At 45.0% G+C, this 19,259-nt stretch overlaps 1 protein-coding gene across 5 annotated transcripts in view; it reads right to left on the bottom strand.

Moving 5' to 3' along the window:
- SLC2A9 (solute carrier family 2 member 9) overlaps positions 1 to 18,530 on the bottom strand; it is a 125,167-nt gene extending 106,637 nt beyond the window's left edge. Inside the window, exons 1-2 of one of the 5 annotated variants that reach the window (XM_039360244.1) lie at positions 18,178 to 18,530; positions 7,826 to 7,924 (exon numbers count right to left, since the gene is read on the bottom strand). In XM_039360244.1, coding sequence (XP_039216178.1) covers positions 7,826 to 7,924; positions 18,178 to 18,228 — 150 coding nt within the window. In that variant the 5' untranslated portion in view covers positions 18,229 to 18,530. The remainder of the gene's footprint in view (positions 1 to 7,825; positions 7,925 to 18,177) is intronic. The other 4 variants (XM_039360245.1, XM_039360243.1, XM_039360241.1 and 1 more) reach the window with 4 other exon arrangements.
- Positions 18,531 to 19,259: the final 729 nt, after the last annotated feature.

Below are 19,259 nucleotides of genomic sequence, written 5' to 3'. Positions count from 1 at the left end.
ATGCTTGCATGCATTCTCTTGCACCTGGACTCAACACAGCAAATTTGTAAGGGTTCTGCGAAATAGGGTTGCAAGGAACCTTGAAGGTGGTCCATTTGTGGATAACTATGACACTGACAAGTACAGAATTTTTTTCCTCAGATTTCTGAGGTTTAGTGACCTCTTTCTTTTCAATCTAAGAAAAACTTCCTTAACTTTTTGTTCTCAGGATCCATTCCAACTTTTAAAAATGATGGAGGACCCAAAAAGGGCTTTTGTTTAGTGGGTTATATTTGTTGATATTTACCATATTAAAAATTAAATTTGACGCATTTGTAAAATATTTACTGAATTAATCATATTATAAATCCATTAGATGTGTCAGAACCCATTCTTTCCCTGGGGGGGGGAGGATCTATCTCACTTCTTTCCTAATTCATTTCTTTCTGCCATTCTCCTGAGGAGGAGGGGGGAAGACTCTATGGTATGTTATTCTGCTTTGCTACAATGTACCCTGTTGTGTCCTGAGCCTGCAAAAGCAGGCTCGGGACGTTGCATTGGTCCTGGGCATTCCAAAAGCTGCCCGGGACCAGACAGAGCGGCGCCGGCCTTGTGTGCATGTGCAAGGCGCGAAAACGCTCTGTTCCTATTGGTTATCACTTTCCGGGCTTCTGGCCATATAAAAAGGCCTGCGAGCCTTTTACTTTTGCTTGGTTGTTGTAGAAGGAGAATAAAGTGTTTGTTCAGCATCGCCCTGTGTCTTCATCATTCGCACGCAAACGAAGTATACAACACTGGCGACGAGGGTGGGATCCTTTGCAAGCTGAAACAAAAGATTTAAGAACTTACCCAGGAAATCCTGAAGAGGGGAAGACGGTGTCTGAATCAGCGTCCCAGCCTGCCAATATAGCGTCGCTGGAGGGTGAGCTCGGCTAAAGGACCCTTTCTCCAAACAGCAGTTTGCAGAGGAAGCGAGTGGTGAAGGTTGTAAACTGTATGATGTCTAAGATTGGCTGCTTGTCTGATTTCAATGTCTCACACCCAGAGAGATGGAATTCCTACGTAGCATGAGTGGAGAATTACTTCAGAGTAAATCAGATTAGAGAAGATGGCCTGAAGGCTGCAACTCTTTTGTGTGCCTGTGGACAGGAAGCATTTGACATCGCAGAGAATCTGGTGGCTCCTGCACCTCTGGAGTCAGTAACATATGCTGACTTGAAGAAAATGTTGAAGGAACACTTCCAACCAAAGTTATCTGTCATTGCTTGGAGGCACGCGTTTGAGCAGAGAGACCAGGGGCTGGGTGAATCTGCTGCGGACTTTATTGCGGCCTTAAGGCAAGCAGCCAGACCTTGTGAGTTCAAGATCTGGAAGAGAGGCTGCGAGATCGCTTCATATGCGGTTTGAGAAGCAGAGACTTACAACAGAAGATTTTTGCAAAAGACGATGTCTCTTTCCAAGATGCGCTATGAGAGGTGGCAGCTGAGGAAGCAGCAGGCGGGGCTGTGAAGGCCTTATGGCTCACCAGGAACCCTCCAGACACAGCTACTGTCCAACAAGAGGACACTTGAGAAAGATTGGAAGTGGATCCTGAAGAGGAGGTGAACAGACTTCACCAGCCAGCTGAAAGGAGGCAGAAGGAATGTCCGGACAAGGCCCCAGCATCTCTTCAATGCTTCGGGTGCGGAGAACGCCACAAGCGAGCTGACTGCAGGTTCCGCTCTGCCATTTGCAGAGCATGTGGCAAGCAAGGCCACATCACATCTGTCTGTTTGGGTCGCCAGAAGGTCCAACCTCATGAAGAATTGTGTCTGAAAGGTACCAGGGTCCCCAGCCACCATAGGGTGGGTTTCTGCGCATCGCACAGGAGTATTTTGAGGACAGGGACACGCAAGCCCCTTAAGAAGAAACTTTCCATTAACGTAAGGTTGCAAGGGGTTCCCCTATTAATGGAGTTGGACACTGGGTCCACTCTCTCAATTATTTCAATTAACACATTCAAAAGGATATGCAGCAGCAATGGCCTTTGAGTTAAACTCAGGCCATCGAATCTAATACTGATTTTCAGAATTCTATGGTGTGTGTTAAGGGGGAGACCACCCTTAGAGTACAGCATAAGGATTTTGAAGGTCCCCTAGATGTGGTAGTTGTTGGGGGTGAACGTACGAGTCTTATGGGACTCGATTGGTTCGAGGCTCTGGGAATCCAGGTAACTGGGCTGCACCATTTGCAAACGTTGAGCCTTGCAGAAGTCTGCAAGGAGTTTGCAGATGTGTTTAGTTCAGAGCTAGGATCCTATAAGGGGCCTCCAATTTCGCTAGGGTTAGACCCAACCATCACGCCCATCAGGAGGGCGTGATGGTTGGGTACCTTTTGCCCTCAAAGGCAAGATTGATGCTGAGTTGGACAAATTGCTCCAGCAGGGCATTCTAGAACCTGTGGATTCTAGTCCATGGGAAACCCCATAGTAATGCCTCTAAAGGCTAATGGGGACATACGTATATGTGCAGACTATAAGTGCACACTGAATAAGGCGCTGCAACAGCATGCTTATCCAATGCCTGTGGTAAGTCACATTCTGGCTTCCCTCAACGGGGGGCGCATTTTTGTGAAGCTTGACCTGGCACAGGCCTATCAACAGCTACCTGTTGATGAGGCAGCTGCAGAGGCCCAGACTATTGTAACTCACAGGGGGCTTTCAAGGTCAAGAGACTGCAATTTGGGGTAAATGTAGCCCCTGGCATATTCCAAAGTGTCATGGATAGCACACTTCGAGGTATTCCTGGGGTCTGTCCCTACTTCGATGACATCCTCATTGCTGGGGAGTCATCTCAAAATTTAACAGAAAGATTTGCTTCGTTTTCAAAAAGCAGGCCTTAAACTAAAGTAGGATAAATGTAAGATAGGAATCACTTCTACTGACTTCTTAGGATTCAGGATTGATGCTCAAGGCATTCACCCCACTGAAACTAAATTGCAAGCTATCCAGCAAGCCCCAAGCCCTAAGTCTAAGAGTGAGCTGCAAGCCTTCTTGGGGCTATTAAATTTTTTACCATGCATTTCTCCCACATAAAGCTGCAGTGGCAGAGCCATTACACAGGCTCTTAGACAAGCAGGCTCCTTAGCAGTGGACTAAAGTCCATGACAAGAGCTTCAATGAGGTTAAGGCCTTGCTCACTTCTAATGCTCACTTCTAGTGCATTTCAATGAGCAACTGCCTGTTTGCATCGCATGCAATGCATTTCCTTATGGGGTGGGAGTGGTACTTAACCATCTGAAGGCTGATGGGACACAGATCCCTGTGGCCTATTACTCAAGGACTCTGTCTTTTGCAGAGCGAAATTACGCTCAGATTGACAGAGAAGCCTTGGCCATAGTGGCTGGCATTAAGAAATTTCATGATTTCTTATATGGCCGCCATTTCATGGTCTATACTGACCATAAGCCTCTGCTGGGTTTGTTTACCACTAACAAACAGACCTCACATATCATTTCTCCTCATATGCTGAGATGGTCCATTTTTCTGTCAACATATGACTACACATTAGTTCACAAACCAGGAAAAGAAATGGGTCATGCAGATGGCCTGAGCAGATTACCCCTGAACCAATTAGAGCCAGATCCTACTCCAGCCATTAATATTCTTTCCATTCAGGAGTTGCCTGAGTCTCCCCTCGATGCTAGGGACGTGGCTGCAGAAACTGCCACTGATCACACACTTACACGCGTGCTGACATGGATGTTGTCAGGATGGCCTGACAAGTGCCCAGATACTGAGTTCCAAAGCTTCTGGCACAAGAAGCATGAGTTTTCCACTTTCAAGGGTTGCCTGTTATGGGGTAGCAGGGTAGTGATTCCAACCTCATTGAGATCTAGAATCTTGATCTCTGCATGAGGGACATCCTGGTATAGTCAGGATGAAAGCACTTGCACGCAGCCATCTTTGGTGGCCTGGACTCGATAAAGCAATCGAGGCCCAGGTGCACAGGTGCCAAGTGTGCCAACAGTCACGGCCTGAAATGCCTCAGGCCCCAGTACATAGGTGGGAGGAAACTCAAACCCCATGGTCTAGGGTATATATAGATTATGCTGGGCCCTTTCAGGGGCAATTCTTCCTGGTTGTTGTTGATAGCAATTCCAAGTGGCTAGAGGTTGTTCCTGTTTCCTTCACTACTACTGCCAGGACTATCCAGGTGTTGAGAGGAATTTTTGCATCACACGGTCTTCCAGATATGCTGGTTTCAGATAATGGCCCTCAATTTACGTCTTCTGAGTTGCAGGCTTTTCTTCAGGCCAATCTGATCCAGCATGCACCATCGGCTCCCTTCCATCCATCCTCCAACGGACTGGCAGAGAGAATGGTGTGCACCACCAAAGATGCCCCCAAGAAACTGACTTACGGTAACTGACATCACAGGTTAGCAGATTTCCTTCTTGCACACCACACCATGCACAGCCACAGGGAAGAGCCCTGCTGAACTCTGCTGGGGTCACCCCCTCATCAGTAAACTGGACAGGCTGCACACTGACCGGGTGGCTTCACAGGTGTCACAACCGCGGGCACCTAGGAGACTCCAGGTGGGCGATCCGGTTTGGGCAAGAAACTATGGGCCTGAACATCTCTGGGTCACAGCTGTGGTCTGCAAGGTCTCTGGGCCGTTGTCATACGAAGTTGCCTTGGGTGACAGCTGTGTTCTTTGCAGACACATAGGCCAATTGCGTTGGAGACTGGACTCTCACCCTTCCGCTCCTGCCTCTGCTCTGGGGAGGGGAGGAGGACCATAATACGCATTCTGGATCACAGTTTCCCAGGCCTAACAGGCCCTCACTAGCTACTGCTAAGGCTGTTTGGGATTCATCCCAAGGTTCCGCAAGTGCTCCAAACAGGAATTCACTGAATAGGGGGTCATCCCACACATCCATAATTACTCCAGACAGAGAGTCACACCGGGGGTATCGACAGTATTCACATATGTCACAGTGCTCCAGACAAGGAAACTGACCAGGGTATCCACACAAATCACTAGCAGTAAGAGAAAAGGAATTCCATCAAGGGTGCTTGCCTAATTCCGCAATTGCTCCCAAAAGGAAGTCACCAGCAAGGGGGGTTGCCATGGAGGCGACTCCTGACTCTGGCACCTCTGGCACGTGCTTGGGGGCCACAGAGTACTAGGGCACTTTCGCTACCCAGCCTCTCCATCTGCTGGCCTTGGCTCGAGGGACAGTGTTCCCAAGAGGGGTCCAATGTGGACTTGGGGACTTCCACCCCTCCAAGATATGCTGGCTTGGACTTAGAGGGTCCAGCCAGCCAGAGTGGGGCGGGTCAACCGGGTATTTGGGGCAGCAACCGCTCTGGCCTGCCTAGCCTGGTAGGTGAGCAGGTGGGCCAGGCAATCTCTCCAGGCCTTAGAAAGTCACAGCGGGCCAAGTGCCCACCCAAACAACTGAGAGACTTTGTGAGGTTGCTGTCAAATCATGAGGGACCTGTTCATGAGGCCCCTGAATAATGGGAGTAACTCGTGGGTAGATTATTTTGCATTATTTTTTGATTTTGGATACATTTATTTGTATTAATAAATATTGGTTTGCCTGAGGGCAGACTCAAGTATTACACACTCTTTGCATTTGAATAATGCAACTGTATGCCACTCTTCCCAATGCATGACGTACATATGTGTACGCGAAGTATGTTCCATCTAGGGGGGAGGGGTGTTGTGTCCTGAGCCTGCAAAAGCAAGCTCGGGACATTGCATTGGTCCTGGGCATTCCAAAAGCTGCCCGGGACCAGACAGAGCGGCGCCAGCCTTGTGCACATGTGCAAGGTGTGAAAACGCTGTTCCTATTGGTTGTCACTGTCCGGGCTTCTGGCCATATAAAAAGACCTGCGAGCCTTTTGCTTTTGCTTGGTTGCTGTAGAAGGAGAATAAAGTGTTTGTTCAGCATCACCATGTGTCTTCATCATTCGCACGTGAACGAAGTATACAACATATCCTTTCCGATCTTCCTACATACTTACTCTTTGAACTGTCTCTCCCTTGATGTTACCATGGGGTGAGAAAGGAATGTGCCTCTGGCCATCTGGCTTATCTCTTGCTGTGGAAGGGAAGGTGCGAAGACCCAACAACATCTTCACAAGCATGGGAAAGGACCCTGTTATCAGTTCCTTTTCCATGGCGGACTTAACACCTGGGGATTGGCCCATTCAAACTGACTGGATGAACCATTGGGGGTTTATGCTTGGGACTCTTTTAACCTATTGATCTGAGCAGGAAACCCTCAGATCCTGCCTATCATGCCTGCTATCAGCTTCTCCTAATAAAACTTCCTTTTGGAAAGAAACTGTTCCAAGAGTCCTGCTTTCTTGGGATGAGGTTTTGAAGTGGGCCCTGACAAGATGTTAACATAAATAAAACCCCAATATTTTTAACAAAGAAAAATAACAAGAGCTGTTTTAAATTTTTGCAAATATCTGGCAAATAATTTTGATTTCCTGGAGAGTCTTGGACCATACTTTAAGAAACATTTGTTTAATAGGCCCTTTCTAAAAAGTCATGATCATTTTGCTCAGATAACTCAAATCTAAGTCTTCACTTAATGACAAATTGAGGCCATAATAGCATATTTAAGTAATATTGCTTTGTTAATAATGTTTAGAGTAAGAGTTTATTTCAGCTTTTCTTTTATAATTGTTTATATGTCAAATTGATAATGGAAGTATTATGAGTCAGAGCGATCCATGATCAGTGATGCTATATTAACCTCTTTGAACAAGAATTGTTATTTAGATAGTTCTATATAATTTACAACAGGTCTTCAAACTTGGCCTGCTGTCTGAGGAATTCTGGGAGTTGAAGTCCACAAGTTATAAAAGGGCCAAGAATGAAGACCCCTGACTTACAACCATAGTTGAGCCCAAGATTTCTATTACTAAGCAAGACAGTTCTTAAGTCAGTCTTGCCCGATTTTATGACATTTCTTGCCATAGTTGTAAGTGAGTCACTGCATGCACTGCAGTTAGTAACACAATTAAGTGAATCTGGCTTTCCTATTGACTTTGTTGTCAAAAGGTGCAAAAGTAATCACATGTTCTGAGGACACTGCAGCCATCATAAATGCATACCAATTGCCAAGCATCTGAATTATGATCATGTGACCATGGGAATGCTGCAATGCTGCAACAGTTGTAAGGTAAAAACAGTCATTAGTCACTTTTTTCAGTGCTGTTGTAACTTTGAGCGGTCACTAAATGAATGGTTATAAGTCAAGGACTACCTGTAGCCACAAGTAGTTTAAGCCAATTTCATTGAGGGCTACATGTATAAAAACAATAAGGATAAACATATGGATGTTGATATGCAGTCTTATGCAAATTATGCAAGCAAGGAAAAGGAAAATCAGAAGAATTAGTGCTTTTATTGAAGGAATAGATTTTCTCTTGCTCTTTATTAAATTTAAAAAGGGAAAAAATAAAAAAAATACCAATTGTGAGATATATTAATTACTTCAAAGTGAATTTAAAAGTTTTCATGATGGGGCATAGCTACAGAGGCCTCATTTTGGTCACAATTTTGAATTTCTAATGTAAATACCCTTTCTGAATAAATTTGTTTTTGTGAAAACTTGCTAAATGAATGTTCGTACATGGGGGATGTAACTTCAGAGAATTTAATCAGGTTGCCTAAAAACATCTTCATTGCTCTTCTGCTGAGAAAGAGCCCATTTAGAACTGGGCAAGGAAACAAGGAACACAAGACAAGTGTGTTTCCCAATACTGCATACACTTTCTTTTACTATATCTCATCATTACACCAAACTGATTTTACACTTTTAAAAATCATTTTCTCACCACTGTTGGTGCATTCACCACAGAGAGATTATAACCATAGAGGAAGGAGGATCCAAAGGCTCCAGCCAAAGATGCTGTTATAAGACTAATAGACCAGTCCTGAAATGAAAAGGGAATACTGTTAGAGTACAGAGAAACAATAGAAATTGCAAATAAACACTTCTTGGAAATTACAAATTGGAAAATCTTATTTTTCTAAACCAAAATTAAAGAGAAATTGTCTTTCTTCAGGAATTTACATGAAAATTAACCAGTGGAACAACCTGCCTCCAGAAGCGGTAAATGCTCCAACACTGGAAGTTTTTAAGAAGAAACTGGACAGCCATTTGTCCGAAATGGTATATGATTACCTGCCTGAGCAAGGGGTTGGACTTGATGACCTCCAAGGTCCCTTCCAACTTATTATTATTATTATTATTATTATTATTATTATTATTATTAAAATGTATTTAATTAGGGAACATAATAAAATAGAACAATTCCTTAGGAGGCACCTAAGAAATTGAGCAACCTGTCTATTCAAATCTGTTTACTCCAGACTTCTCCATCTTGAGGAACTGCTAATGTTCTAAGTCTACGATTCCCAAAAATTCAGTTCAGGGTAGTCCATGATGGGCTGCTGAAAATTTTTGGAGTTGTACTTGGCTGGCAAGATATGGGAAAATCTGAAATATGGGTCAGGATCAGAATTCCTGAAATACGCTGTTGATTCATTTCATGAGTGAGTTCTCCATAACATTTTTCTTAATCATTTCCAGAGAGCCATTTTCCTAATTTTTTAATTCTTAAGGAAAAGGGGTTCAGTTTCCAGCAAGCGCGAAAACCAGCAACAATTCCTTTTATAATAATTTTGGCCAGCCTCCACAAAATGTGATGCCCACATGTACAAACCCCCTCACTTCTAGATAGCCTGAACACTCACTCTCTCCTAGTATAATCAAAATCTAGAGTAATTACAGTAATATAATCTTTGTTATAGTAATGGGTCTCATTAAAACAAAAACAGGATGGAGTAGACTTCTAAAAATGGCCAGAGGTAAATTAGCCTACAATTACAAAAAATAATTAATTGCCATACTCTGTGCTAAGCCTGAAGCAATCCTTGACATCAGATGATTATTTGAACACCCATTGGATGTTCAGATAAACAGAAGATAGGGTATTCTCTCCTAACAATAGTTGAGGTTTATAGAGAAGGGTGCAATGCTTTCTTGAAACACAGAACCTTGTAGAAAAATTTGAATCACAGATTTCCTGGTTCAGTCTCCAAAGTAATTACATTTGGGTAAAGTATGTATCTGGTATATCTATGCACTTCTATTTTGGATATGAATCCCATTAAGGTATTTTACCCCAGTTTCCTTGGAATTATTCCATCTTTTAGTCAAGAAGCCTAGGCAAAAATTCTTACCTGCAATAAAAACTATTGAATGTTAATTTGACAAAAACTGCATTTTGGAGAAACAGAAAAATATGAAAAATCCTTGTAGTGATTTATGTTCTATTCCATCACATAGCAATCTAATCTATGACAGTAAGAGGAATAAGCAAGTAAACAAATGCCATTTATCAGCATTATAACTGAATCCAGGAAAAAACTAGTAATACAGCTGCAATAGGTTGGGTGTGAACACTAAGTAACGGTAGCTTCCAGAAACTTAAGTGCCCAATTTATCAAAGCTGAAAACTCCAGCTGCTCAAATAAGAACCAATGTCAGGAACCCCTTCAATGTCTCTTTTCAGAGCTCTGCCATTCTAGAGGGAGGGGGAGGTTTTTCTTGGCTGGGAGGGGGACTTATGATTGTATTTCCTCTACTTTGTTCTTTCTCAACTTTGATGTATCTCTTTGGGTGTGAAATAGAGAATGGAATGTGCCAGGGGCCATCTGCCTTATCTTCACTCTGTTGCGAGATCCAGTGAAGCACCTGGGAACCGTCCCTTACCAGTTCTGGTTCTCATAACAACTTTGCACCTAGGGAGTGGCTGGATGTGAACTGGACAATTGGGCTCTGGGGTAGGGTTTTGTAAAATGAAAGTTTTAATGTAGCAATTCGCGCAGGAAAACTTTAGATCTTGCTTTTCTCTCTTACTATCACTATTTCCCAATAAAAGTTCCTTTTGAAACAATGCCTTTTTCAAGAGTTCTGCTTTCTTGGGAGGAGTAGTTGAGGCAGGACCTTACATTAAGCAAGATCTGCAAAAAGATCAACCTGGAGAGGCAACCACTGTACTGTGAGAACCATGCATGATATCCCTCCATGCAGCGAACAAGACGAGACCAAGTGCTGGGGAGAGTCCGCTGTGAAGACCCACCCAAAAGAAAGTTCCTATGGTTGGATGGAAGAAATAGTAAATAAAGAAAGCTCCATGAACCTGAGATGGTCAGTCAGAGTAGGGAAGAGAGAGAGTGGGAAGAAAAAGCCCAGCAAGTAACATTCACATCGAGGCAGAATGTAAGGACCCACCCCACTTTGCATCTTAAGAAGACAGAACTCTTGGAATAATTCTTCCAACAGGAATCCTTTATTAAGAAAAAGTGGTTGCAGGCGTGGTAGACAGGACTTGGGGTTCAAGCTCTCCCATTCGAGGTTTTAAGGGGTTCCCCAGTAGTCCCACCCAATCACCCCCCTCTTCCAGTGACAGTTTCAGGCATCACAATCCCACCCCTTTTTTCTTTTCTTCCGTCTGGATGGGGACTTCAGATAAACTACATGAAAGGTAAATAGCCTCCTTTGTTATGATAAGACCTTTTGGTGCTAACCACATTCAAACCCTTTGAAGTTGTACCAAAGGAAGTGAGGGCCATAAAGCCCCTTTGTTCACCCCTCTCTCTTTCTTTATGGCAGAATCCAGGGAGGGCAGAAATGGGGTTTTCTATAATTAATAATTGGAGATGAAGTATAATTGGATTCTGACACAGCCAGAAGAAGGGCTGGAAGTGGGAGATGGAGCTGCTCTCCGATGATGGGAACAAATCTGAAGGAGAGCAGGAGCTGACCGACCAGATCCTGAAACAAGCCATGCAATACATGGAGGAGGCCTTTCAGGACCCAAAGACAAAATCCAGGCAGCACAGGAGCAAAAAGAAGGATCAACCGGAAGAAACCGAGTATGGAGGGAGTGAATCAGGAGTGACTGAAGCAGTGGCAGAGACAACTGGATCTACGGGAATGATGGCAGCCTGCAACCCCCTAGAGGGAGAGCCCCACCAGACGAATCAAAGCTGTTCACTTGATTCATGTGTTCACCTACATGCAAGTGTATGGGAAAACCCTCCCAGTGAGGAAGCCAGAGTCAGGGTCGTCACCCTAGCCCTGGAACTGCCACTCAGTGGATGGTTACCCTGCACAACTGCAATGCAGCAGATCTCTGAAACTCTGTTTCTTGACCACCCTGAGAAGAGGTGCAAAGACTACCTGGCTGATTGGAAGGCATGGGATCGAATAAAGACCGTGAGGCAGGGGCATCCACTGGTGGCTGAGTAGACAGAGGAGTTCCGAGACTTGGCATGCTGTCTCAACTGGCCCGAAGACAACCTAATCAGCTGTTTCCAGGATGGGCTGAATGATTACCTATACAATGCATGCGTGGCTAGGGGTGCCCTGGTTTGATTACATGACTGGTGGCTCCTGGCTGAGGAGGTGGTGGTCGACCAACACTGCAACCCATACCGCTCTGGAAAAAAGTGGAAATGATCCCCACCAAAGAAAAAGAGAGAAGCAGCAAAAACCTTGGCTACGCCCCCCCCCCACTCGACAGCCTGCTTTAAATGTGGCAAAGAGGGTCATCATGCTGTGGAATGCTGCAGATAAACTCCAACCAAAAGAGGCAATCAGCAATCTGAAGGAAAGCCGACTAAGCCCAGCCTATGCCAGAAAGACATGGCTCTGAGGAGCACAGAGGTCGTGGAGTTCCATCCAACCCCAAAACCAGGAGTGGAACTCTGACCCCACCAGGAGAAGAACCCAGGATGCCAGAAGGTGATTACGATAATGACCGGTTGGTAAGTGGGCCGATCGCACCAATGACCCTGCCCATAGAACTGTTAATTCCAGGCAGAGAAGGAAAAGTGACCCTGGATGCACCAGATGCCTGGTTAGCCCAGCCGTGAAAGGGAAATTAAGGGTCCAGTTAAAGAGGTTAAAAAAACCCATCGTCTTCTGCCAACTTGATGGGTCCATTGCAGGGGGCATCCAAGCCATGCTAGCTACAGAAACCCCTGGGGTTAAACATAGGGAGCCACTTTAACTTTAACCTTTAATCTTCATCTTGGCATCTGGAATGGAGTGGCTTCTTGTCCTGGGGTTGGTGGTGGCTGAAAAAATGGAACCCACTGATAGACTGGAGAAAGGGACATTAGAAATTTCCCAGAGAAAAGAATCTGTTACTGAGCAAACAAATCTGCCCCAGAAAAAAACAGATCAGGGAAATAGCGGCCACTTTGAGTGGTGAGGCCATGCAAACCATACCCAGGGAGTACCAGGATCTGGCTGAGGTTTTCAGTGAAAGGGGTTCAGATGAACTGGCTCCCAACCGCCCCACAGACTGTGCTATCGAGATCATTCCTGGGGCAAAGTTACCAAAGGTGAAGCTATATTCAGTGACCCCCAGGAAGTTGAGCGAACTACATAGATTCATATAACCAGTCTGTACCTGTGCTGTTCAGGGAGAAGAAGGATGGTTCTCTTCATCTCTGCATGGACTATAGGAGTCTGAACACGGTATGTGTGGAAAATGTATAACCCCTGCCTTCCATGAAAGATATACTGACCCACCTATCAAAAGGAAAACTATTTTCTAAATTGGACCTGTTATAGAGTTAGGATTAAGGAAGGGGATGAATGGAAATCCGCTTTCAACTGCCCCCTCGGATGTTTTCAATTTAGAGTGCTCCCTTTTGTTCTGCAAGGAGCCCCAGCAGTGATCATGCAGCTAATCAACAAGGTGCTCATGAGCACCTGTATAAGGGAGTTTTGGTATACCTGGATGATATATTAATTTACACTGAAACAAAGGCTGAACACATCAAGTTAGTCAGAACAGTCCTAAACTAAGCTAAGCTCTACATGAAATTATCAAAGTGTGAATTCCACAAAGAGAAAATTGACTACCTGGGCTATAGGATTTCGCATGACGGGGTGGAGATGGACCCGGAGAAAGTACACACTGTCTTAGACTGGGTGGTCTCCTGCACCACAAAGCAGCTACAAAGTTTCCTGGGCTTTGCAAATTTCTACCGACAGTTCATCCCCTCTTTCGCCCAGATCACTTTACCTATCACAAACGTGTTAAAAACAAAAAGGGTGGATAAACCGAGACCCAGTAAGCCCCTGAAGTGGACTATGGAACACCAAGTGGCATTTAAAAATTAAAAAGACTTTTCTCAGCAGAGCCAATTCTGAAGCATCCAGACCCAGAAAAGGCATTCAGAATCCAGGCTGATGTCACTGATGTAGCAGTAGCAGCGGTGTTACTCCATGGGAATGAACAGGAAAAATTGCAGCCCTGTGCTTACACCTCCAAAAAATTACCAGAGACTGAACATTGGGCAGTTTGGGAAAAGGAAGCTTATGCTGGGCCCTTCCATTTTCCTGAAGGGAATAAAATCCCTTTCCAAATATAGACTAATCACAAAAACCTAGAAGCTCTAAAGACACCTAGAAAGTTGTTCTCCAAAAAAGCACTGTGGGCTCAACACTTCCACAGGTTCAATTTTACGCTCCACTACTTGCTGGGGAAAAAAAAATCTCTTAGGACATGGGTTGGCAACCCACGGCTCTGGAGCCACATGTGGCTCTTTCAGCCTTCTCCTGTGGCTCCCAGTCCTCCTCTGCCATTTGCAGAGAGAGACAGAGAAATACTTGCGCTTCCTTTCTCTCTCCCTCTCCCTCTCTCTCTCTCCAATCTTCTGCTCACCTGGCCAGCTGGCCTCACACTGTTCTCCAACAAACTGACAAGCTTATTGGGCAGGCTCCCTGCCCTTGCTGCATCTCCGCAGGAAGCAGCAGAAAGCAGAAAGCAGCAGCTCTCTCTCTCACACACACACACACAAACACTTTTACTTAATTAGTGGGGGAAGAGGACTGGCAGACCAAGGGCAGGAGAGAGCCAGCCCAATAAAAATGTGTGTCAGCTTGTCGGAGAACAGCATGAGGTGAGCTGGCCAGGTGAGCAGAAGATCAGAAGGAGGGAAAGAGAGGGAGAGGAGAGAGACAGAGAGAGAGGGGGGGAGAAGAAAGAGAGGGAGAGAGAAAGAGAGGAAGAGGAAAGAGAGAGAGAAAGAGAGGGAGAGAAAAGAAAAAGAGAGAAAGAGAGAAAGAGAGAAAGAGAGGAAAGAGAGGGAGAGAGAGAGAGTGGGAGAGGAAAGAGAGAGAAAGAGAGAGAGAGAGAGAGAGGGAGAGGAAAGAGAGAGGGAGAGGAAAGAGAGAGAGGGAGGGAGAGAGAAAAGAGAGAGAGAGAGAGAGGGAGAGAGAGGGAGAGGAAAGAGCAAGAGAGAGAGAAAATATGAATATATGTTGTCCTTACTGGACTTTTAGTAAAGAACATTTAATGAACTATTTTGATTTTTTTTAATTAAGAGCTGAGGTATGGGGATAATTATGCTGTATTTAAAGATGGTAGATAAGCTACTAAAATTGTTTTCACCTATTTCTCTCGCATAAAAATTGTTTTCTTTGTAGCAGTTCAATGATTTCATACACACACACTATAGTTTTTTTATACATAGCATAAAGGTAAAAAAGAATATATGCAGTGTTATCTTCATTTTAGATGTCAAAAGGGTTTTGTGGCTCCCAATGTTTTCTTTTCTGTGAGAAATGGCTTCAAGTGGCTCTTTGAGTGTTTAAGGTTGCCAACCCCTGATCTAGGATACCACAATATAACAGCACCAAAGTGGAGGTATTCAAATCTCTATTACCAACCCAGCAATTGGCAGCACCAGTCATTATGATATCACAGAAGAGAACCTCCACCCAACTGTATGGCGTTGCCTCAACAGCATTGAAACAGGCTCTAGAGACAGATGAATGGTTCTTAGGGCACAAGAAGCTCTGCTCAAGGCAGGATAGACTGGCGTGGGTGAGAGGAAAACTATGTCCCAGCCGTGCAAAGGCTAAAAACTATGCAGGCCTCCACAATTCAAAACTGACAGGACACTTTGGGTTTGTGAAAACCCTTCATCTAGTAAAGAAACAGTTCTGGTGGCCCTCATTGAAAAAGGATATTGAAAGTTTGTGCAGCAGTGAAATGGAGGCAAGGAAAAATGTCTGGCCTTTTATAGCCGGTAGCGAGCCCTCAAGCACTTTGGAGAGAGATCTCTATGGATTTTATTGTGAAACTGCTAGACAGTGCAGAAAACACAGTTATTTGGGTTGTGACTGACTTATTCTCAAAACAGGCCCACTTTATCCCATGCCAGAAGATCCCAACCACCAGAACCTTAACTAAAATGTTCCTCCAAAATATCTACCAATTACATGGAGCCCCCCCCCAACACATAATTTCAGACCAACTTACTTCAAAGTTCTGGAAGGCCTTTTTGGACCTCTTAGGCACAGAATAGGGCTTGAGTTCTAGTCATCATCCTCAAACAAAGGGGGGCAGAACAACAAACTCAGTTCTAGAACAAACCTTAGATGTTTTATCAACTATTAACAGGACAATTGGACCGACCTCCTGCCATTTGCTGCAGTGGCATACAACAATACTATCCATTCTAGTACTGGATACACTCCCTTTCAAGTAGCTACAGGGCAGGTGTTTAAACCAATGCCAGAACTGCCTACTAATGAACCTGGAATCCCTTCTCTTAAGGAATGGATATATTAATTACAAAACACCTGGCTGATAGTAAGGAACGCTTTGAACAAAGCCAGGGACACCTACAGGCAGATAAAAAAAGAATAGAACCCAAACCTTTCCACATCAGGGACAGAGTTTACCTATCCACTAGATTCTTGTAGTCACTTCAACCTTCAAAGAAGCTGGGGCCCAGGTTTTTTTTTCTACATGAGGGCTTTTGCCATCAAAGGAAAACAAAATAGCAATGTTAGCCTTCCAAATCTGGGAAATACTTTCTAGTCAAAACTAACTACATATAGTCCTTGACTTACAAGCACAATGGAGCCCAACATTTCCATTGCTAAACAAGACAATTAAGTGATATTTTATTTTCCCTTTTTGCCACAGTTATTAATTGAATTACTACAGTTGTTAAGTGAATCTGGCTTCCCCCACTGACTTTGCTTGTCAGAAGCCAGCTGGGAAGGGTACAAATGGTGATCACATAACCCCATGATACCCCAACTATCATAAACACATACCGAGTTCCCAAGTGCCTGAATTTTGTTCACGTGACTATGAGGATGCTGCAACAATTGTTAAGTGTGAAAACCAGTCATAAGTCACTTTTTTCAGTGCTGCTGTAGGTTTGAATAGTCACTAAAACAAATGGTTGCAAGTCGAGAACTATCTATAGTTCTTTCTGCTCCTCCAGTGACATCACTGCATTATTACACATGTCCTTACTAAGCCTGGAGACCCTGACACTCCCCACAAAGAAAGAAGTTTTTTTCCCATAGTTGGAAGAAAATAGAAAAGATAAAGCATAGCTCTCCCATGGAACAATGCTGTTTGTCTCTGCTTTAATGCACGCTTTCTGAACCTGGGATTTATCAGGCCTCACTTCCTCAACAACTACTGCCCCAAAAAACTGAGCAGGAACAAGTTTACTTTCTATTGAGAAAAAGGACAGAACACCTGTGTGATTTCATCTTTGAAGATACAGATTCATTTTTACATAAAACTAAAAATGAAGAGAATGAAGAGAAATTGGAGTGCCATTTAGGTCCCCAATGAAGTTTATGTGGGAAGGATCTGGGGTTGGTTTTGCAAGGCTCCCTGGTGAATTCTTGGGAGATATGAGCAAAAGCAATAGGTCTTGTAGTATAGAGACTGGCCACTTTTAGGGCTGGCAATGCATGTATATCCCCTCCACTTAAGAATTATTAGGCCTAGCCAGGTCCATTCTCTTCCCTCTCCAACAATGAGTTGAGAGCTGAGAGGGAGGGGAGCCAAGGCTGCAGAAAGTGAAGCTGGAAGGTAAAATAGGCTGCTGGGATTTAGAATGGATGGGCAGGTGAGGTGCACCATTTTCATTTGCATGAAGGGCCAGGGGTGGGCTGACATTCAGGTTGGGATACGAGCTTTAGGTTTCCACCGGTGCCTTGAAAAATGCAGGCAGAATACTTAAGGCAGTACAGGTAGTCCTGAAGTTACAATCACAATTGAGCCCAAAATTTATGTTTCTAATTGAAATATTTGTGAGTTTGCCCCATTTTATGACTTTTCTTGCCAGTTATTAAGTGAATCATTGCATTTATTAAGTTATAACCTAGTTGTTAAGTGAATCTGGATTCGCCATTGACTTTGCTTGTCAGAAGTTTGCAAAAGCTGATCACGTTACCCCAGGACACTGCAATTGTTACAAATATGAACCAGTTGCCAACATCTGAATTTTGATCATGTAACCATGGGGATGCTGCAACAGTCTTAAGTGTGAAAAATGGTCATGTCACTTTTTTCAGTGCCATTGTAACTTTGAATGGTCACTAAATGCACTATTATAAGTTGAGGACTATCTGTATTCTGCTGGGCTGCATTCTCTTCCTTTCCATCAGTCTAATAATAACCCACATCATCTCCAATACTGACGGTTGGGCAGAATTTTTAGCTCTGAAACCAACAGCTGCAGTAGTAAAGTTCTCTTAAATTTTGCTGCTCCCTAACCTCCTTTAACCTCTCTAACCCCCTTCTCTCTGCACCCTTCTAACCCCCTCCCCAACTCGTCTGCAGGAAAGAAACCCGATTCCCTCTGAGCGCTGGTCAGCGGGAACACCCCCCACTCCGCCTCTGCGCGCGTGCCAGAGGTGCGCTCCGAAGCAATTGCTCTATCACGGTTCCTCCCCGTTTTCTCGGGAATCGACTAAGCCATTCCGAAAGGGCAGGAAAGAGATGTCCCGGAATCCGAGCCGACACCAAGCTTGCTCTTCTCCTTCCTGGTACTTGAGAGACCCCGGCTCTTGCAGAGGAAGGCGGCGAGCTGTGGGTCAAGAGGAAGAGGGCGCGACACCTGTCACCGGAGACTCCAGCTGTGTGGCCGAAGCTGGCGCTCTTGGCTTTTTTCTCAGGGAAAAGAGAATGCCGTCGGGCGCCGCTTCCTTGGGAGCGAGTCCTGGATGGGTCACTTCCAAGGAAGCGGGCGCGCACAGGTTGCGCTGCTGCAGCCGAGCCACGTGGATTGCTGAGCAAGATGGCTCTCCTTCCCCGCGAGCTCGCGCTTAGCTACTCACGTTTCTCCCTCGTTGGCTACGCGCTGCGACGAGGGGCGCCAGGCTGGTCATGTTCGACGGCTGCTCCGGCCTCGGCGTGCGCGCGTGGGAGCCCGCGACTGCAACCTCCTCTACCAGTGCCCCCAGCCTGCGGGCGGGGCGACGAAAAGGTGGAGCCCGGAGCCAGTTGCCGCGAGCTACAAGAAAGAGTGCGCCTCGGAGTCCAGGCAGAGGCCCAGGCCTCCGTTCCCAGGTTGCTGGGGAGCCGAGCGTGGCAGGCTTGGGATTGTCGCCTCCTTGTCCTTCGTGGGAGCGGCTTGGCCAGGTGAGGGCCTTCTCCAGAGGACTGGGATTCTCCCAACTTGAAAGAGAGTTCTAATGTCAGGATGAGTTTGCACTTGACTTCTACGTCCCTGTTCATTTATCTAAAATTTGCCACTTTAAGGAGAGACTATAAGAGCATTCCAACTGTCACTTGTTCTTCGAATCCCAAAAATTTGGAATGTAAGATCAAAATCATACTTATGCTATCTAGTGATGGGTGATGTATCTTTACAAGGGAAAGTGTTTCTCTCAAAGTCCACCTCCAACTTAAATTTAGCAAATGGCCTCTCATGTGGGGGGATGGGAGGGGGGTAGGAGCTATGCTGTATAAAAGATCTTATATCTTTTTGGGTGCCCTGCCATTCTGCTGGAGGGAGGAGGAGGATGCTCCGAGGGAGCACTTTGCCTGCTTTCGCTTTTGCTGTAACCACATGGGAATTAAGGAGTGGAATCGTCTTTAGAGACGGAATGGACTCCCTCCCAACTGATTCCAGCCTGACTCCAAAGTTGTTGTGCCCTAAGGATGATCCATTATCTATCCTGTACCTCAATATTCTCAAAACAGCCTTGTGACATTGTATTGGCTGCTGGTGGACTGGTCACAGGGTTGGTTTCAAAGTGGGAAGAATAGCTTGGTGCTTTGTGTGGGAATGTGAGATTCTGTTTGACCTTACTGTAACAAACTGTTTCTCAGTCAAAGTCCTTTTGATTAATCATATGGCATCAAGAGTCGTATTTTCTTGAGAGGGCCAGTTGGGACAGGTCCTTACACATGGTCA

Source organism: Crotalus tigris, unplaced genomic scaffold (assembly GCF_016545835.1).
Source record: "Crotalus tigris isolate CLP2741 ecotype Arizona unplaced genomic scaffold, ASM1654583v1 scf7180000019165.341595, whole genome shotgun sequence".
NCBI lineage: Eukaryota > Metazoa > Chordata > Lepidosauria > Squamata > Viperidae > Crotalus > Crotalus tigris.
Note: the sequence above shows the minus strand (reverse complement) of the source record. Positions and strands in the feature narration are given on the sequence as shown.